The sequence below is a fragment of the Pleurotus ostreatus genome, assembly GCF_014466165.1.
Source record: "Pleurotus ostreatus strain PC9 chromosome Unknown scaffold_1, whole genome shotgun sequence".
Lineage (NCBI taxonomy): Eukaryota > Fungi > Basidiomycota > Agaricomycetes > Agaricales > Pleurotaceae > Pleurotus > Pleurotus ostreatus.
The window spans coordinates 1,348,438-1,368,621 of record NW_023503156.1 but is presented as its reverse complement, the minus strand read 5'-3'; the positions used below and the strand labels follow the sequence as shown (position 1 = coordinate 1,368,621).

General features: G+C 50.7%; 8 protein-coding genes across 8 annotated transcripts; 2 read left to right on the top strand and 6 right to left on the bottom strand.

Moving 5' to 3' along the window:
* Positions 1-2,631: 2,631 nt before the first annotated feature.
* On the bottom strand, positions 2,632-4,565 carry PC9H_000448 (uncharacterized protein; the record flags this gene model as incomplete). The annotated part of the gene is made up of 3 exons (XM_036770103.1): positions 2,632-2,790; positions 2,844-3,682; positions 3,734-4,565. The coding sequence occupies 3 exons, from the start codon at positions 4,563-4,565 to the stop codon at positions 2,632-2,634; spliced, it is 1,830 nt and encodes a 609-aa protein (XP_036635948.1).
* Positions 4,566-4,769: 204 nt separating this feature from the next.
* On the top strand, positions 4,770-7,409 carry PC9H_000447 (uncharacterized protein; the record flags this gene model as incomplete). Its single annotated transcript, XM_036770102.1, has 7 exons — positions 4,770-5,084; positions 5,193-6,127; positions 6,199-6,874; positions 6,929-6,953; positions 7,009-7,105; positions 7,169-7,271; positions 7,347-7,409. 7 exons carry the CDS (start codon positions 4,770-4,772, stop codon positions 7,407-7,409), a joined length of 2,214 nt encoding a protein of 737 aa, XP_036635947.1.
* A 212-nt stretch (positions 7,410-7,621) lies between these two features.
* PC9H_000446 (uncharacterized protein) lies at positions 7,622-9,920 on the bottom strand (the record flags this gene model as incomplete). Its single annotated transcript, XM_036770101.1, has 6 exons — positions 7,622-8,053; positions 8,115-9,149; positions 9,202-9,345; positions 9,396-9,567; positions 9,640-9,785; positions 9,843-9,920. The coding sequence occupies 6 exons, from the start codon at positions 9,918-9,920 to the stop codon at positions 7,622-7,624; spliced, it is 2,007 nt and encodes a 668-aa protein (XP_036635946.1).
* A 478-nt stretch (positions 9,921-10,398) lies between these two features.
* PC9H_000445 (uncharacterized protein) lies at positions 10,399-12,637 on the bottom strand (the record flags this gene model as incomplete). The annotated part of the gene is made up of 9 exons (XM_036770100.1): positions 10,399-10,634; positions 10,692-10,718; positions 10,785-10,893; positions 10,991-11,125; positions 11,191-11,561; positions 11,618-11,881; positions 11,940-12,041; positions 12,100-12,289; positions 12,359-12,637. 9 exons carry the CDS (start codon positions 12,635-12,637, stop codon positions 10,399-10,401), a joined length of 1,713 nt encoding a protein of 570 aa, XP_036635945.1.
* Positions 12,638-12,762: 125 nt separating this feature from the next.
* Positions 12,763-13,934, bottom strand: ISY1 (NineTeen Complex (NTC) component; the record flags this gene model as incomplete). Its single annotated transcript, XM_036770099.1, has 5 exons — positions 12,763-13,160; positions 13,215-13,405; positions 13,458-13,629; positions 13,688-13,880; positions 13,932-13,934. 5 exons carry the CDS (start codon positions 13,932-13,934, stop codon positions 12,763-12,765), a joined length of 957 nt encoding a protein of 318 aa, XP_036635944.1.
* Positions 13,935-14,081: 147 nt separating this feature from the next.
* On the top strand, positions 14,082-15,872 carry PC9H_000443 (uncharacterized protein; the record flags this gene model as incomplete). Its single annotated transcript, XM_036770098.1, has 11 exons — positions 14,082-14,174; positions 14,229-14,475; positions 14,525-14,688; positions 14,753-14,835; positions 14,891-14,958; positions 15,017-15,083; positions 15,136-15,284; positions 15,336-15,436; positions 15,489-15,561; positions 15,612-15,718; positions 15,774-15,872. The coding sequence occupies 11 exons, from the start codon at positions 14,082-14,084 to the stop codon at positions 15,870-15,872; spliced, it is 1,251 nt and encodes a 416-aa protein (XP_036635943.1).
* Positions 15,873-15,928: 56 nt separating this feature from the next.
* ITR2 (myo-inositol transporter) lies at positions 15,929-18,097 on the bottom strand (the record flags this gene model as incomplete). The annotated part of the gene is made up of 10 exons (XM_036770097.1): positions 15,929-16,257; positions 16,311-16,469; positions 16,530-16,781; positions 16,837-16,948; positions 17,000-17,094; positions 17,151-17,384; positions 17,441-17,468; positions 17,520-17,681; positions 17,739-17,821; positions 17,878-18,097. The coding sequence occupies 10 exons, from the start codon at positions 18,095-18,097 to the stop codon at positions 15,929-15,931; spliced, it is 1,674 nt and encodes a 557-aa protein (XP_036635942.1).
* Positions 18,098-18,538: 441 nt separating this feature from the next.
* PC9H_000441 (uncharacterized protein) lies at positions 18,539-20,087 on the bottom strand (the record flags this gene model as incomplete). The annotated part of the gene is made up of 3 exons (XM_036770096.1): positions 18,539-18,973; positions 19,029-19,739; positions 19,803-20,087. 3 exons carry the CDS (start codon positions 20,085-20,087, stop codon positions 18,539-18,541), a joined length of 1,431 nt encoding a protein of 476 aa, XP_036635941.1.
* Positions 20,088-20,184: the final 97 nt, after the last annotated feature.

The following is a 20,184-nucleotide window of genomic DNA, read 5'->3' as shown; positions in this document are numbered from 1 at the left end:
GTTGGCAATGTTTCTGTACATGTGCCGGTCAGGTGCGGTACACCGGGAAGTGCGTGAGCGTTTCCAACATAGTCCTGGGACAATAACACGGTATACATATCAACTTGAATTTTTTAACCGTTGCTAATGATTCTCTAGGGTGTTCGACAACCTTCTGAACCGTTTAACTGATCCCCAGTTTTATACACGCTATATGAAGCTTCCGCCAAGTGATATCACACCGCCTGAGATACGTACCAACCCCAAACTCTTCCCATTCCTCAAAGACTGTCTTGGAGCTCTTGACGGTACTCATATCGATGCCTTTATCCCTGACGAAAGTCAGATTGCACGAAACCGAAATCGCAAAGGCGGGCTCACTCAGAATGTTCTTGCTGCAACCACGTTCGACATGCGGTTTGCATATGTACGGGCAGGTTGGGAAGGGAGTGCTGCAGATAGCCGTGTTTTTGCAGATGCAAGGGCTACCGATTTTGCGATCCCCCCTGGCAAGTATTATCTTGGTGATGCTGGTTTCCCTGCATGTGATGCACTGCTGGTACCCTACCGTGGTGTCCGATACCATCTCAAGGAGTGGTCAAGATCTACAAACACGTGAGTTTGTCTCTGACTGTATTGGTGTCTTACTCATTCTGTATTAGCCCACGCGATTACAAAGAATTGTTCAACTTGCGACATGCTCAAGCTCGGAATGTTGTTGAGCGCATCTTTGGTGTTGTCAAGCGGCGATTCCGGCTCATCAACACTGCTCCAGAGTATTCGTTGAAGAAGCAAGCAAAGATGGTGCTTGCGTTATGTGTACTTCACAACTTCATCCGTGTCCATGATCCCCAGGACTTAGATGGAGCAACCTTGGAGGATCTCAGCAACTATCGCCAGCAATCACATACACCAACCACAGATGATTATTCAACTCACATCTCACATGAAGAACGAGATCGGGCAAACGACTTCCGGGATAGGATTGCTAAACAGATGTGGGAGCAGTACCAACAGTATCTACAGCAGAACATGTAATTACGTTGGTATTAAAATTGCAGGAGGTATGTAGATGTAAAGAGTGGAATGGGGTAAAGAATGTGAAATGATGTAATAAAGGAGTGGGATGAATTAGTAGTAACCTAGAGAGAAGATAGCTCAGCAAGGATATATGCATGGCGAAGTACATCACTATCAATGCCCATATATGTATCGACACTTGAACTGTCCTTTCGGAAGAGAACAAGTGCCTTACCTTTCTCTTCTATGGTTAGATCATGATCCATGTCCAACGCAGCAATGACCTTGACCAGACGAGAGCCAGAAAGCATCTCCGAAGAACCTACAGCAGCCGTTCCCGCATTAGCCACCTTGCTGACAGCTCCTGCCAATGCAAGAAGAGCGTCAGGACCAGAGGTACGGCCCCGCTTCATCCTGTATGGAGCCGGAGTGTCATCCGCATCAGAGGCAGCACGCTTCCGACACTGAGATGAAGGTGGTGGTGGTGGGGAAGGGGAAAGAGGAGGGAAAAGGGGAAACATGTCCATATCCTACAATGATTGAGTTTTCAAGTTAAACTCAATACTGATAGCACATACCTGAGAGGCTTCGTCCTCATTATCGCTACGAGGAGTTCCAATATCCCCACTATCATCAGCAACCATAGCGGTGATACTGACAGCATTATCACCAGTTGCACTACGACCTTCAACCAAGGCAAACATGAGGTCATAGCAAGGAAAGGCCTTCTTTCGCCACTTCTTGGCGGAGGGATGTTTCTGGTATAATCAGTAATGGCAGGCAGGAGAAGATAAGGAGACGTACATCAATATACTTGTCCCAGACATCATCAGTCGCAGTGACAAGATGTCGTTGGTCATCCCAACCAAATCCTGAAAGAGAGCGAAGGACTTGGACAACAAGAAAGCTCTCCTTGAGCTAACCAACATGATAAGTCATAGCCTGTAGACTAAGATATCAAGTACGCACTGATTTGAACCTATCACGACAACTGGTAGCAGTCTTGCGACTACCCTTGCTCCTCTCTTCACTACCCTTCAAGCTTTCCTCAGCTGCAGTCCACACCAGGGTTTTCCAGCCATTGTCCCCTTGATTGCCAGCAGCTTGTTGCTCAAGAAGGCAGTCAAGAAGGGCCTTGTCATCGGCATCCGTCCATATGGCCTTTTTCCCCTTCAATACAGGGGGATTCTCCTTATTTGATTGCGTCGAAGAAGGCATTGGCGCGTGAGTGAAAGAAGCGAGGGGAGAGAAGCGAAGGGGAAGAAGCGAAGGGGGAAGAAGCAGGGGGATACGAAGAAGCGCCGAGAATTGATGTGACATGGGGCCTGCCCCAAACCCCAATGCAGCAGAGCAAACCGCCGGCTTGGGGTAGGTTTGGGCCGGGTTTGATCCAACCGTGGGACTCAAATTTGGCAGGTCGGGGCTAACATTTCGACGAGCAGACCGGGCCCTAATTGATTATTTGGCTTGGGGCTGGATTCGATGGGAAATCCGACGGATATGCAGAGTCATTCGAGTCCCACACTGCTAGGCGATGGAATGATCTAAGCAATTGGATACATCTATTGTTACACGATGAAAAACACCTCATGAGCACGTAGTCCCGAGTCCGAGAAGTGAAATGAAACAATACTAAAAGCTGTTCCTGCGTACCCGCACGCTCCCTTGGAATGGTAAACCACTGAGTTCCATAGCTCCTGCCTCGCCGTCCATAGGAAGGCCAGGCACATTCACAGCGACAGACGCCAGACCCATGATCCCGGCAATAGCACCGTTCGTCTTAAATAGAACCTAAAATGGCATTAACACCCCGTTCGAACATCAGAGGTGACGGGAGCAATCACCTTGCTGACGAAGTTGCTGAATTCCCTCTGGCGGCCGGGCAAAACTTTCAAAGGTACTTCGACTATATTTGCTACGACAGAGAAAGATGATCCGACATCGCCTTCTGACGGTACGGATTCGCTGACCGAGTCCAGCCAATCTTCAGGCCGAATGTGGCCAAATGCTTTCTCGGGCAGAGGATCTGGAAGTTCAGGGGACGGAGGGGCAGCCTTCACGTCGTCTTCGTCTGGTACTTCTCCATCGAAAACCAAGACGTCAGGGAGAACATGGAATATGTCCAGATCAAGGTTCATGCCCTTTGGTAACACCACCCGTGCGTTTACTGTCCCACTCGCAAGGAATGTCGTCCCATAAGCTTTTATCCGCATGTCGTGGATGGTAACATTACGTAGGATGCTCGGTCGAGGATTTGGTGCGGGGAACTCGGCGTCTACTGTCATTCCATGATAGATGGGCGTGGAGATGGATATTGGATTAGCTTCGCCGGATAGATAGCGTGACAGGAAAGCAGATAGAACTGATGAACTGCCCGTAGTGAGGGGAAGGACATGGCCCTCGATGTCTAGAGTGATGTTGGGATGGGTCAAATCGAAGGGGCGAGTTTCGACAGAGGCAATGGGTATGAGTGAATCCGGTGTTGGAAGTGAGATGGTGAAAGGCAATGGGGGTGTCGTCAGACTAATCGTTTCAGGAAATGGGTCTATTGCTGTAGCTCGAGCTTTTAAGGAAAGCTCTTGCTCAGCAGTCGTTATATTGAATGACAATAGGGTAACAAGTTGAGAGAAGGATGGCAGTGGTAAATGTTTCCCTGGTTGTGGAAGGCCAGGCAACGGCGGTACTTGGGGGTATGATAAGCCTGTATGTTATGGATTATAAAGGAGACACTCACTGGGTACTTGAATATCCACACGAGGATGAGATATAGAACGCTGAAAGAGCCCTCTCCAACCCCCATCGCCGAGCGCCCCACCTCTTACGGCTACCTCATCTATGTCTGCCCGTACGTCAAACCTACCCGAGCTCCAAGCATCCTTCACAAAGGTAGTCAGATCAGACACATTCTGGGCTGGAACCACGGCCACGGCGAGGGTGATGTCCTCTAACCAAGACTTGTCCAAAGGAGGGTTTGCGGCAAGGGGGACTTCGAATGGCTGCACCTCTACATGCCCAAGCGTTACTAGTGTGTCGTAGTACGGAGAAATGGCGATTGGTTGTAGTCGAAGGGATACGCGGTCTAATTTTCGAATCCCCCAACGTCCTATAGACTTGCGAACCTTGGACCAAAGGCCGTCCGAGTCGGGGTGTCTGTGGACTTTGATAATCGAACCGGCATCAACACCAATCTTGCCTTTGACGAGAAGGTGGATTTTGCCCGTGTCTGTAATGTGTAGGACGTCCACATGACTGGGGCCGTGAAAGATTAAGGATGAGTTCAGTACTTCTTGTATCGGCGTGCCCTTGGCCTGGGCTGCGTACGAATAGAGAAGAAACGCCAGGAGGGTGAAAGCCAAGAGACAAAATAAAAATGAGACCAGGAACACCTTCAGCATCCGATGCCATAGGGCACGGCGAGGCGTCGTTGGTGTCGATGGGGCATGGAATTCGGCGGTCGAAGTCGATGAGGAAGCCCGGCCTAGCAGTGGGGTTTGTTCCGTGATAGCAATGGCCCGCGCCTTGCCCTTGTCCACGGGCTGCGAAGGAGATTCAGATGGGCTCTCCATGGACAATGGTCATGAGCGGGAAGGTGCCCTCCTGGGCGCCTGTAGGCCATGCACTGGATGCAGTGTCTCACGTGGGGATAATGAATAGCGCTCGATTTAGGTTGTGGCCGCGAGTGAGCAACAGTCTCCTGTACATAAGTCTGGGGCCGCGCAGCACTCTTCTCTCTTAACGACGACAACAGCGACTGTGCATTTCCCATCACAATGAGCTCGTCCACGCACCAGCCCCGTGCTTCATCTCATCGTCCCAATGGAGGCTCCTCGCCACGCCCTGCGTCTATCGCTGAATTAGCTGAACGTGCTCTCGATAACCCTTGGGAGGAAGGTCGAGAACTCAAATACTATCTCCGTGTCGCGGAGAAATGTCGCCGTGACGGCAGGGAGGCAATGCAGAAGGGAGACCTTGAGAACGCCTTCGTTCAGCACGCTCGTGCCGCGACACTTGTCCTTGAGAAGCTACCCTCGCATCGAGATTATCACGAACTCTTGTCAAGTGCTCAGAGACATAATCTTGGACTGGTCGGTACATTTCCGTCATATCCCGTTGATAGAATGAATCATCATCCTCTTAATTCTCAACTCAATCAATCGTTTGATGACCCACGCTGATGCTCAGTCATTGTGCAGAATGGCCAAGACATCCTGGATAGTCTGAGCGATCTGAAGCCGACTCTCGTTGAGAGATTTGAGAAGTGGACGAGGGCGCACCCCGACTGGGATCCCTCACAGGATCAATCCAGTCAACATCAGCAGGCTGAGGCTGAGACCCAACGCCGCACCCGAGAGACCGGAGAATGGAGGCGACAACGCGAAACGCAGCCTCAACCTCAGCCCCAACAGAGGGCAGAGACCCCTCAGTCTCGGCGTGCTGAGCCCCCCAGGTCGAATGGTCCCGATTACACCTTTTCGCAGCCTCCTACAGCGCAAGCTCCTCCACCTCGTCAACAACCTCCTCCTGATGCCGCATTTGACTACGATAAGATGAACTCACAACTGAATATCAGCTCAGAGGATAAACATCAGCAGCAACAAGAGGAAATGCGTCGGCGTCGAGAGGAAATCGCTCGGAGACATGCTGAGGAAAGGCGCAGGGAGCAGCAAGCGGGTATAGCTCAACGTCAATTTGAAGCAGAGAGTGCTGCTCGTGCTGCCCGACAGGACCTGACTGGCCACTCTCCTACACCGTTATCCGCAGCAGCTTCAGCACCGTCGATTTTAGCGACAACACCAAGTATCTACTACCCTTCGACGACGCCGTCTGCGGCTATGCCACCGCCTGCATCAACCAGCAGCTTCTCTACACCGGCAAAGATACAGTACCCATCCGTTTCCTCCGCACCCGGCACTTTACGCGCTCCGAGTGCCTCAGGTTCGCGAATGCCTTCCTTCCCGGACCAACTTACGGCATCGGATGGGCCTACGATCATGCCTCTAGAAAGTCCTACGAAGTACGAAGGGGACTCGACTGATTCGGAATCTCTGGCACGGAATCATGATTGGCGCAGAGGTAAGCAACGGCATTATGATACACACAGGACGCCTACAAGACCGCCTGCACGAAGGTGCGTGTTTCCTTCGCACTCGCAGCGTGCACGTGTGCTGAGTGCTTCTTTGTTCCTTACCTCACCATAAGCCCGTCGTACCCTCCTCCGATTACCACGACATCCCCTCCACCATCCGAAGGTCAACGGATACTGTATCCCCGGCTGATGTCGCAACACCAGAAGTCGCAGGGTTATGTGCCCTCTCTCCATTCGATGTTCATACCGCCTACTTCGGGCTCGCATGTAGCACCATCTGCGCTGCTGTTCGAACCAGATACTACACCCAACGCTGCGCATTACAATGGGCGTTCGCTGTACTCCTCTGATATGCTGCCTGTACCATCGGCACCGATTCAACCTCCATATTCATACCCCCCACCGCAGTCTTATACCCAACGTTCACCTTATCCACCCGCAGCACCTCCACACGCGCCCCCACCCCCTCAGCCCCAACACCAGCCTCGCCAACCATCTCGTACCGATGACCGCATCGTACGCGCCAACTCGAAGAGCGAGACCGCAGAGCTGAAGACTGTCAACCTTCCGCGGGAATGCCTCCCGAGATTCCTCGCCATCGCGAAAGTGAACACCGAGATGAATAGGGAGACGTGTGGGCTGCTATTGGGGAAGGACAAAGGGCACAAGTACGTGGTCACGACGCTGCTTGTCCCGAAGCAACACTCGACGAGCGATACTTGCTCGATGGACGAAGAAGAGTTGGTTCTGCAGTTCACGGAAGAGCGAAGTTTGATAACATTGGGATGGGTGAGTGGCGACAACTATTGCAAGTTATCCAGAGTTTAACCGTTAGCTCTAAAGATTCATACCCACCCATCGCAGTCATGTAGGATCCCTCGTCCATATCATTGGCCGTTTCAAACTGATCCTTAATATTCAAGGTTTCATGTCTTCCGTGGATCTACACACCCACTCCGGCTTTCAGCGCATGCTCCCAGAATCCTTCGCTGTAGTTTGTGCCCCGAAGTCAAATCCCAAGTACGTCCGCTCCTGTGCCCCTAGATCGTCTCCTATACTTTCAGGGACTCACAACAATATTAGCTTTGGTATATTCCGCCTGACGGACCCGCCAGGCCTGAAGACCATTCTCGAATGCACGGCGAAGGAGGCATTCCACCCCCACCCTGATCTCCCGATATACACAGTGAGTTCACGCCTGCGGCTTTACCCCATTGTCCCATCGCTTCATTGCTGGAACTAACGCATGTGTATCCTGCAGGACGCGGATAAGGGGCACGTTCAGATGAAGGATACCTCGCTCGAGATCGTGGATCTGCGCTAGTGACTCGGGCAGCCAGACCCGTTGAGCGTTCAGCTGTCATAGTCGGTAGATAGTAGACGGACACCCGGTACTTATCATTCATAAGTCTTCTTCAGCATTTCAAGGTGTATTTTATGTGCAAATGGTTTTATTTTGGAATATGACGTCTAGTTGGGGAGGCGGAATGTTGGGTCACTTGCATGAGCAGCACTGACGTCGGTGTAGATATCTCATCATTTATCTGGTAAACGGTTGCCCGAGGCAGACTTGGAAGAACCCATAGAAGAATTGTATTTATCTATGTTATCTTCGGCTGAGCCTTGCCAACTTGTACCCTCCATCACGCACGCCTGACACGAAGGGATCTGCCGGGTCGTTGCAAGGATATCGTTGATTGAGTTCGCGTCCAATGCAAGGGCGTGTCCACTTAACGATGGAATGTCATCATTGCTGGCTCTAGTCAGTGGATATTGTCTTAGTGGTTGTGATCGCTTGAAGGTCGCCTGTTGTTCATCATACGCACCGCCAATTAAGCTCCAATCGTGCCAGGAGATGGTTGTAGGTATAGGAGGAGCAGCAGGCTCGAAGGGTAGAATCCCCGACCGCGCATCTCTTGAAGTATGAACAGAGAAGGGAAAGGAGCGTGGCACATAAGGGTTATCACGCTGATATAAGAGTGTGAGTGGTATACTCCTTGTTGAAGTGTGGTGTATGGTACGAACCAACTTGTGGGTGGAGAGACTGGGCGCAGACGCCACCTTCTCCAGGATCGTGATCGAAGTTATCTAGGTCATCGACCTCGGAGACGGTGGCCACGAGAGGAGGACCCGGAGAACAGATCTTCGAAATAATATCTTGGCGACGTTCTTGCACCGAGATGAGCCAGAGCTTGAGATCCATGCTGTGAGGCTGACATCTCGCCAAAGCATCCAGGCAATTCACGGTTTCAGTGGCGATGATTAAGGCTTCGGACCATCGACCCATGCGTACAAGAACATGCGTGTAAGGTCCCAAGCATAATGCATCGTCGGCGGCCATTTCATATGCCCTGAAGATTGTCCGCTCAGAAGAAAGTGCGACACGCTCGTCGCCAGATGCCTCCCATGAAATCGAGAGGCAGCCCGAGTCTTGTTGAGGAACAGGTGCCTTGCGTTGCATGGCGAGTGCTTCCTTCGCGTATGCAAGTGCATCATCGAGATGGCCGTTCTCAGCGAGGTGACACGAATATACCTGGAGGCTTCGAACGAGATGTAACGAGTACTCCTCCCGCAGCATACTGGCCACTTCCTTGCACGTATCAACTGCCCGTTTTGCAGCATCTAGTCCTTCCGAGGTCCCATAGCAGATCGAGGCCATTGATCTAAGCCCCCAGGCAACATAAGGCAGGTAGGTACCGGGATTTCTCTGCATGAGAAGTTCGTAGATGTTTATGGTCCTGGTGAAGATGATCGCCGCATCTTCCTCCAGTTCTAAACGGACCAGCTGGTTGCCGAGACTTCTAAGATGTTGAAAACCTTCCCGAAGCGCGAGTTTAGATGGTTCGAATTCAAGAAGTTGTAAAGTCTGAAGAACCTCGATCGTGGTTGAGCGCATAAGGCTCACATCTGACTGGTACCTGTACCCGATGGGATCGGCGCCGCGCGTTTCCTCGATTGTGAACGTATATGTGTCCGATACACGACTAAGCAGTTCAGCCGTCCTTCGAACTTGCAGACAGAGGTACTGATATTCAACGCCATCGGAACTGGGGTGATCAAGAACCTGAGTATTGACTGATTAAGAACGACGGATCATAGACGGACGAGTTATTTACCGAGGCAGGGTATGTCCCCATTGCATGTGAGTTAATGAGGAGCTGGGATATCGAGCCCTCCAGCCGGTTCAAAATTGCACGGTGCTCGGAGCTGGCAACGAGAAGTTCGCTTTCCGCTCGCTCAACTCGCAGAGCTGAAATGATCTGAAAAGGTCACTCAGCATAGGGATGGTGTATGGCCTGACGAGACGTACATTCAAGCGTCGGTTAACAGAGGAGACGCGGTCCCGAAGGCGAAGTATTTGTCCCTCAATCTCGGCGTTTTTGATCCAGGCGATCACATAGTACTTTACGGAAGAAAGGCCACGGTTGGCTGTTCGCCGCTTTGTGAGTTTGAGGCAGCGGTCCAGAACATTCACTAAATCGCTGTAACATAGAGGATTGTTCCGAGTATGAACAGATATGAACCAATGCAGAGGCATCGAAATTCAGACTGACGAATGTAGTTTTTCTAAGGAACGCGTCGATTCCGGATCGAGGTAGTTCAGGCGTCCCTGCTGGTCTTGACATAGCCTCTGTAGTTGCGTGAGCTCCTCCACAACATCGTCCATGAGTTCGTTGAGGGTTTGGCGATTCTGCGCGACCTTGGTGCGTCGAAATTAGCGTCGACTAGTACCAAGGAAGTAGATCTCCCTTCTCACCTTCTCTACAGAATCTTTGATACGCTTTGCAATGTCTATGAACGTGAAGGCTGATGCAGTTATTGACAGTGGATCCATTGGGCCAGGCGACGGAGGGAAGAGCTACTGGGCTGGAGGGACATTTTCGTAGCGCGAATGAGAGAATTATAACGCAGAGAGGGCAGTGACTGCGGCCTCCAGATCAGCGTCTCTATGGAAGTAGTCGACATTGGTGATTTCGGGCTGAGTGGGTTTGTGTAATGCGTTTCGTGAAAATCAATTCTGTGAATGAACTCGCTCCGAAATTCGAATGCAGTCAGACCCAGATGATAAAGTTCATTGATTGGGAACAACCTAAACCGGTACCGCTTGCGTTAACCGTGACATGTTTCTATAACAATTGATAGCAACTCCATGCCATGCCATGGAAGCGTGTGGTATCTATAGGTGCTTCATCATTCATCAATCGATCCCCGCAAGATGGATGGTGTTGGATAACTCAGTGAATTCCCGCATACCGCGGCAGAAACTCTGTGGAACCTGCATCAAGCAGGCCGTAGCACCCGTAAAAAGGTTGTCAGCGTTGACTCATAACATCCTTTAATTGCGTCTTCGGAATAGCGGCTGCAAAAGCCTTCCTCTTCAAACGTGCCTTTGTCCTCTGCTCAAAAGCGAAAGCGAATCCAATCAGATCAAACTCCGTGAATGCAGTGCCGAAAAATGATAGGCCGAAGGGTATACCGGGCGCAGGATAGAACGTCATAGGCCCAGCAGAACCAATAGCAACATTGTCGGGATAGAAGTCGAGTGGTACTTTGTAAGTAGAAGAGATCAGTCGCCCGACGTGCCGCGTACATAGTACAAACATACCTGTAACGATGGGATACCCCGCGATGGCTGATATAAAGCAGTAAGAAGGGCCAAGGTCCCATATATATTATATCGCTTGCTCACCTGCTGGACTTGTGATCGTGAAACGCACAGATGGCAGCACCAACGCATCGAGTTGGTGTACTGTCAAGGTGGCGTCTATGCCTCGCGTTTTACCCAACTCTTCGTCAAATGCCAATGCCTCATAGAAAGCATCATCGAATCCGCTCGTAGCTTCCGAGCGGATAAGCCTGCAGTTCCTGATATTAGTAGATATGTGAGTTGAAAGTCGAATCAACATGCATATTTTGCTCCTCAAGTTGAGGCGGTTTCTCTAATTCGGGGTGATCGTCGTTGAACTTGATCAAATCGGCAAGGTTTCGTACACCTGAGGGGTTTGTCTTGAGCGAGTCAAACCAGGCGTTGATCTGGATCTGTAGCAACCGTTGGGTATAGACCATCTGATATGCAGGGAACACCGTCTAGATGACCTACGTACCTTGAAATCTACATCCGTCACAGTGGTCTCGTTGGTGGAAAGTGCAATTTCGTCAGCGGAGGGCAAGTCAGCGGGGTCTACCACGGTCGCCCCGAGGCCGCGGATGATATCCAAAGCATGATTAAAAGCCACATTGACTGATTCTTCAATATCAGTATCATTACAGAATGCCCGTCGAGGGACGCCGATCCGCTTCCCCCTCAGCGCGTTCTGGTTTAATGCTTCCATGTAGTCGGGAATAAAGGACGGTTGAGCCAAGGTATAGTTGTCGTTGTTGTCCTTGCCAGCTATTACGGACAAGACGATAGCCGCATCCGTTATAGAACGCGCCATGGGCCCTACGGTGTCTTGATGGGCCGAAATAGGTATGACTGGGCACGACGTTACAAATAGATCTGTATCGTAGGCTGGAAACGGTGCAACGCACCCCCTGCTCGGGATGTTAAACCGACTGTGGGCTTTATCCCAACGATGTTGTTGTTGCTTGAAGGACATACGATACTTCCATCTGTCTCCGTTCCGAGACTCACAGTAGTCAGCCCAATAGATGTCGCTACTCCCGGGCCAGAGGACGATCCACATGGATCACCATTCGGGAAATACGCATTGGTATTCTGACCACCCCGTCCTGACCACCCCGAGGGTAGGTTGTCGCCTCGGAAGTGGGCGAACTCATCCATGTTTCCCTTTCCTACAATATGATGTCGATCATGACAGATCTGCATTCATATTCTCAAGAACAAGCTTACCGAGAATTATTGCTCCAGCCTTTCGGAGTCGCTTTACGACACCGGCATCTTCTGGGACAATGGACCCCAGTAAGCTGAACGATCCAGCCGTTGTATTCATACCTGATAGATAAGGTGAACATAAGCCTCAAAAGTGCTAGTGCATTCGAAGGATAGAGACCTTCCGAAGGGTGTGTGGCAATGTTATCCTTCAAGAGGATCGGAATACCATGGAGAGGGCTGCGTGCCCCTTCGGACTTCCGTTCGCGATCAAGAGTCGCTGCTTGCTCCAAAGCTGAGGGATTCAGTTCTAAAACAGCTCTCAGCATAGGTCCCTTCAAATTGACTTCCTCGATTCGAGCAAAGTAAGCCTACAAAGGTCGATTCGGTCTCAGCCGATATGATCATACAACACTGCGTGAGTAGGTATGATGACGCACCTTCACGAGATCTACACTAGTGAAATGACCTGCGTGGAGACCTGCTTGTAATTCTGCGATAGATGCTTCGTACAGATCCGGAAGGGCAACTCCATTGGATTTAGTTGTGGTCGCAAACAGGGAAGAAGATGTGTTTGGAACGTATAGGCGTTGCCCAGTTATGACCAATATTGAGAGCAGCCCAACCAACACGGTGATGGACAATATACATCCACAATGCTTGCTCGCCGCATCGTTGGTGGCCTTTTCTTCCACGCGGTGTCTCGCAGACACCGCCATGATGAGAAATAAGTTCAACGTGAAGTGATTGAACCCATTTAGAATAGCGAAGACGTACCCACGGTACCGCAACATGTGCTAAAATACAGAACGAGTGCCCAGATACATAGCAATCTGCAAGACAATCATGACTCTTCACCAAAGTACTCCTCTACCAGTGCTTTCTTCCTAAGCTCTAGCAACACCTTCTCCATCTCGTCTCGTGTCGGCATTTTGGGGGGCAGTAGTATGTCGGCGTCTATAAATGATATATAGGAAGCAGCCATTTGGGCGTGAAGGCGAGCAGGTTCGTTCGGAGTTGCCTGAGTTACCCGCCCATCTGGCTGGGAGTCGGCTTTTGTCCGTTTGACATCCATGTCAACATCGTCGTCCTCCGATGCTTTGCGTTTGTTTCCGGCACTCGCGTTTCCGTCTATCGGAGGTGGAGGCCGGCCGTTAACCTCTTCTCGCTGGAATTTAGGTATAGGCCCATCGGTAGGTATTCCCAAGGCTTCACGAAGATTCGAGTATGCTTCTTCCCATTCTGCAAAACATTCAGGTTGGTTTGGGTCTCGAGCACCAGCGGTCTAACACTCACCTTCATTCTCCGCATTCGCTTCGTACTTGAGTATTTCCCCGTCGTTTTCGTCCGTGTCACCGTAATACGAGGGCCCTTGGTTCATGAATTTCTTGTAGAATGCGTAGGCTTGATTCTCTTCCTCTTCCTCCTGCTTCCTGCTTTGGAATAGTTCACGAACACCAGGCAAGTCCTTGGCGCGACCAAAGTACCTATATCGAATTGTTTGTATCAATGTAACAAAGTCAGCGGGGGGTAACGCACTTGTAACCTTTCGTCCCTGGCACTTCCTTCCCGTCGTCATCAAGCATAGCAACATTCCGCCGATAATTTGCACCCCCCAGAGCTACTATCTGGTTCTCCCAATGTCTCTTCTCCCGTAATAACTTGTTGATCTCGTCGTTCAAGTCGCGTACCTCGTAGTCGGTTAACCCAGCTATAACAAAGTGATATAAGTTAGGCTCAGGGAACGTGTCAAAAGCAAGGGGACTGACAATCTTGGATCTTTGAGACCTTCCGACTTATTTCTCGTAGGATCTCGCCCCTCCAGCGTTCACACTCCCTCAAACTCTTGCAAGCACTTGCCATTCGCGGGCGACGGTCTCCACGGGTGCCCAACCCAAGCTCTGCAGCTTGGGCCTCCCGGAAACGATATAGCATGGACTGTGCCTTTTCCTCATTTCGAGCCTGCGACGACGTCCGTTAGCACGCAACAAGAGCAATCCCGAAGATGCGTACCATTTTGATGTAACTTGTGGAGGAAGAGGAAGAAGCGCTCAAAGCCCAGCGCCTGCTGCAACTTGACTTTGATCGACAGGGGAACTTGCACCTGAAGCTGAATACTACATCTCTCATTTCTCGAGCTCACGAATTTACGCAAAGGTTTAAATGTCGAAGTCGCCAACTGCACAAGACGCTGAGGAGGAGGAAATTCACTTCTCTCGGGTTATCGCAACGTTTCGAAATTACCTACGATACTCGGTCAGTTTCCTGGATTCTCCACCCAGACCTTCTATACCTACCAGATTCTGAAAGCTCGCCGCGAATAATAGGCGTCGAAAGGACCTCTTCACTATCCCCCGCGCAGATCGAGAACTTATTGGAAGAGTGGGATATAAAAGCAAACTAGATGAAGTCGACAAGGCTATCAAGGCCAACGCTGATTTCCTCGATCTCATCGTGTCGGATCCAGCAATTTTTGGGCATAACGTAGACTCTACAAGTGCTGAAGAGGAACACCCAAGTGATGTGGCTGAGGGGCAACCACACGACGGTCCTTCTGGTACTTGATCTGATATTTTGTTAGAAACAATACCGACGCTTTCAACCAGGACAGCACGGGCACTCCCATGACCATGGACACTCGCATGATCACGGCAGCCATTCTCACTCGCACGGAGGCCCTTCGTCCCGTTCTGAGACGGCCTCCTCGGATTTCGATATGGATAAACTACGCAGCACCATCAAGCAGTTTGTGCGAGACTGGAGTGCTGAGGTACAGTATACATGCATGCCGTCACCGTTTCCTCCAACTGATCAGTTGGAATACTCACGTGTAGGGGAAAGAAGAGCGGGAGCAGGCCTATGCGCCAATGAAAGAGGCCTTATTGAACCATTTCTCCGATATACCTCCAGCCGAAAGGTGTGTCTCTTCACCCTTCTTACAACTTAGCCTAAAGTGCGCCACGACGGATCAGAGGAAATTTTAGAGTTCTAGTCCCCGGATGTGGTCTTGCACGTCTTGCATATGACATCGCAAAACTTGGTATGTCTGCATTTGTGCTTCCTCGCATGTATAAAGTGAATATCAATATCTCCACTAGGGTTCGCCTGCCAGGCTAACGAATTCTCCCATTATATGTTATTACCGTCCTTCCATATATTGAACAGGTAGATTTGGGTCTCCTCCGAATGATTCTCGTTTATTCAACCTATGCACAAGGACCGATCAGATTGAAAAGTACACTATCTATCCCTACGTGCACTCATTTTCCAACGTACCCAACCGGCAAGCCATGCTTCGATCGATCCGCATCCCCGATGTCTTACCTTCCGACCTCCCCTCTGGTGCCAACTTTTCTTTAGTGGCTGGTATGTGTAAAGGTATTTGACTTGTATGATGATGGGTGATCCTTCGCACAGGTGACTTTGAGGAAATATATGGTGAAACAGAAGAGCCAGAGGATGGTGCTCCGTCGGCCGGTCATTGGGATGCCGTCGTGACATGCTTTTTCATCGACACAGTCAGAGCGGCCTTTCTCTGTCGTTCAAGAATTAATCTGACCGTTCAATTAGGCCAAAAATGTGGTCAACTACCTACGGATTATCCACCAAATCCTCGCTCCAGGCGGAGTGTGGATTAACCTAGGTAAGTGTGACCGCGACATGTAGGGATGGTCATACTAAACTAATGTCTAGGTCCCCTTCTCTGGCATTTCGAAAACAACAATACCAACGACCCGTCCATTGAGCTTGACTTGGAAGAAGTGAAGAGCCTTTGCCGAGAGATTGGCTTCGACATATCGGTAACGAGTAATCTTCCTTTCATATACACGAAGCTCAAACATAACGTTCTTTCAGAACGAACGTACCATTCCGACAACATACTGCAGCAACTCTGAAGGGATGCTAGGCTATGTATATGAAACATCCTTTTGGACAGCTACAAAGCGACCATAGGTATATAAAGACGTCGTGACGAGCAGTAATCAAGCCCTTTTCCAATCGACTGCCCCCTATTGATTATTCGTTACCCCCGATTCATTCCTCTTATTTTCTGCGCTGATCGCTTCGATCTTCATTGCTTGCTTGACCTTCCTCAGTCTCTGGCTTTCTTTGATGCCAAACCCATCCTTGAACACCATCCCGACTTCCTCGAGGCTGAGGCCTGCCGTCTCAGGGAAGCAGAACAGGCAGAATACCCAGCCTAATAGGCACATCCCAGCGTAGAATCCAAATGCACCAGAAGGCGTAATCTTAGCCATCAGTGAAAGGTACGTTGATCCAATGAGGAGGTTGGCGCCCCAGTTTGTCGCTGTTGCCAAGGAGGTGCCGATACCCCGTACTTCCAATGATGTCAGGACGTGTCGAACATACAGAATGGCAGGTAGACATTACCTTCGAGACTGAATAATTCGCCTTGCTGCCAAGGTACGTTCCCCAATCCTGTGGCATACGATGCAACAAATAAGATCATCGAGAACAAGACCAAGCCCGACCAGACGGTTGAGTACTCCGTATTCTCGATAAGGTTACCACCAGTATTCCTCGTCAAGACTGGGTGAGCGACAGCGATCATGAGTTGCGTCCGACGAAGGGGAGATCTTTGGTACTCACAATGGAAGCAAATGCTGGCGAACGTCAGGCCAAATATCATACCCGGAGCCGTCCAGATCATTATATTTCGTCTGCCGATTTTGTCGATCCACTTGAGTGCGAAAAGAGTGAAGACGAAGTTCGTTCCAGATACTATGAGCCCCACAGCTGTAGGCTGGTCGAACCCAATATCTTTGAACAGTGTTGCGGAATAGTACATCAAGGTATTGAATCCGCACAATTGCTGAAAGGCTTGCATTCCGCATCCCACAACTGATAAATCGCCTATCAGCGTGATATATGATTCATTTCATGGAGTTGGACATACTGAGGGCGCGACGATTGACCGGGTTGCTTAGCATGGATCTACAACGTTGGAATAGTGTTGTTGAGTTGGTGATTTTGATGCTTTGCTGAACTGCTGCTTGAAGGACTTTGACCTAGTAAATAGCGTCAGGTCAGTTGACTACAGAAATGCTAAGTTCGCAAACCTTTAGATCTACATCCTTCTCATTTGCGTGAGCATAAACCCTCGTCATTACAGCATGCGCCGCGCTTAGGTTCCCCCTTCGTACAAGGATCCTCGCTATTCGAAAGATGTCATCTACAATAGAAACTCATATCGAGAGCGATGATACTCACGACTCTCTGGCATGAAGAACAACAGGAATATTTGGATTCCTGCTGGCACTGCTCCCAGTCCAACCATGTATCGCCAACCGCTTTGCACGTTAGCGAATCCGGCACCAATTCCATATGCGATGACCTGACCCAGAGTGATCATGACTACATTCAGGACAACCATTCGTCCTCTGAGTCTCGTTGGGGAAAGCTCCTGAATATATAAAGGTGCTATGCACGCTGCCAGACCGACACCTTGAATGTCCCAACAGTCAGCTCCTGTAAGATCTTATCCAGACAACACGCCTTACCTATGCCAATGAGAAACCTGCCACCGATCTAGGGCGGGTAAATTGATCAAAACGTTTGGACAAAATTTGTCGTTCCTACCATACTCCAAACATCATGACAAACGGCTTGGGCGATGGCGCCACCTATGAAAATAATGTCTGCGATGCCCAGCACTGGTCTCCGCCCCGTCCAATCAGAGAGTATACCAGCGACGAGGCCACCAAGCAGGGCGCCAAGCGTGGTAGAAGACGTGATCAATTCCTACATTGACCATAACCATCAGTACGCTTCTGGCTAGAGCCCAAGAGATATTCTTACTTTCTGGCCATTCGACAACTCTGCAGGTCCTAAATCAGAGCCAATAGTGACCAATGCGCCGGATATAACCCCCGTATCGTAGCCTAAACCACCTGCTCAGTACGTTCTCGATCAAGTCAATTTCGGCGACAATACGTACCGAAGAGCAGGCCCGAGATAGCAGAAGATGCTACCAAAATCCAAACGAACCACGTTGTTCGTTCTTCTCCCTCAGCAACGACTGCCATCTCGTTGATCTCCCCATTATCTAGATCACCGATTACGGCCTCTCGAGTCCCCGTTGTTTCCAGGTCCTTTTCGGAGACAGCGTAGAGTCTCTCGGAAGTGGATAACCGCTTCTCGTCGATTGGCAGAGACATCGGCGGGGGAATTGGAATAGAAGGTAAGGCTGGGAGCGTCGAAGCTTAGACTACCGTGTTTATTTAAATCTGACGCCGTGGTCCGGTCATGAGGGTTCTTCTGCCCATACGCCATGGAGAAGCTTCCGGAGGTGTTGGAACGAATTCCATCAACCAAGTCTTCACATGGTGCGGTTCGAAGACTTCGCACACTAGTAGGCATCCGAGCGTGTCCGTTCCTTACACAAGCTTGGGGCTAAATCTTCATGTATTGAGTAGTTCGTAAGGTAAAGAGTACAAATGCGATGATGAAAGATGAGGCGAAGGAGTCAGATCTTGGAAAAGGAAAACATGTGACAAACTAAAGAACCTGATCAAAATATAAATGCAAGTGGAAGAAACAAATGCCGTGGGGTAATGTAAAAAAGCGTCCAACAGAAAACCACAAAGAAACACAGACGATCAAGCTACATACACGACCATTAAGACGTTAACAACCAGCCTCTCAAGTTCGCCACCAGAGACAAACGGCACCCGAGCCTTGCCAATCGCCGGAGGCGCGTTAGGATCCCAATTCGTGCAGACGACGATATCCGCATCCGCCAAAGGAATTCCGCCGCTATCCTCGACCCGCATCCTCAGCGTCTCGCCGCCGTCGGTGTCTTGGTCTCCGTACATGCTGAAAGCGCCACGCATGGCAGGGCTATTCCTGTGGCCGCCATTCACCACGCCCATGGCTTTCCTTCCGTGCGCGGACGTGTTCAAGGAGATATCCTCATTCGAAAGCTCGACGGTCTTGTCGATGGGCCATATATACCCTCCCGCGGTCCAGTGCAGCTCCGGCACCAAACTGTAATACTTCATCGCATGATAAAGCACCGAATCCCCGCCTTTCAACTGCAGCGAAATCAGCTACTTCCTGCCACAGAAAGCAACACAATATGTGGCTTACCTCTGGTACCAAAGCCTCAGCCAGGACTTCCGAAGGGTTGACTTCATAGTCATTCATGATGTAAAACGCGATCTTGCGTCCGCGGGCAAGGTTGAAGATAGGCGACAGGAGATCGAGGAAATTGTCGCTTGGATTGATCAGAGGATCGGGATTCAGCCCAGACGGGCCGAAGGTCTTGAGATACACTCCGTAGCTCAGTGTTATGCGGCACCCCTTCGTGACCGTCTCCACCTCGTAATCACAGTCCGCGACGAAGGCAGTCCATTCAATGTCCCCGCTCTTGCCTCCACGCCCATCATACTTCTCCGACCCGCCTTCGGGATCATGCACAACCAACGCGCCCCCGCGAAACCGCACCGGGAGCGTCACAATGATCGTCGCCGACCTTCCATCGTTCCTCAGCTCCTGCGGCTGCGGATCCATGCGCCCGCCGACCGCGACGACCTCCAGCTGATCGCGCGAGACGGTGAGGTAATGCCCCGTCGGCAGGGCGGGGAACAGCGTGTTGCGGATCGCCTCGAGGATGGGGTGGTTCGCGATTTCGAGGGAGGTCGTGAGGGGGAGATTGGACGGATAGTACAGCGATTCGCGATCGAGGCCGTCCACATTTGATGAAGGATGCGGTCTGCACGCAGCGATCAGCACATCGAGCGCAGGCGGGGTGTTGTAGTCCACATCGATCGGGAAGTCGAGCGAGTGCGTGATGCCGCTCTGTCCACCCATTAGTCACGAACGGCGCAACAACAGCAAGAGTGATCGCTGACTGGTACGTACCTTCGACCGGAAGAACAGCACAAGATGCGATGGATCGAGCGGTATACGGCCTGACACCGTCGTTGGCCGATCCTTCACTACAAGGAATTTCGACACCGTTTCCCTGAATAGGTAATCGCTTTCGAGGAAAGGATTGCCACCATACACCGAGGTTCGCTTCGACGCTGCCACGGGTCTGGGGCTCCTCTCGATCTGGAAATCGTTGGGATTACGGTTGTACGGGAGGTTGGCTGTCGATAATGATGGAGAAGGCAACACGCGGGGCGTGGGCATGCTATTAATCATGTTGGCGAGATTTGTGGGTGGAGAGAGAGTAAACTACTCGTCGCTCGATGTCGAAAAGGTGGAGTTTAAAGGGTCAGTGGCGTGACGATACACTCTT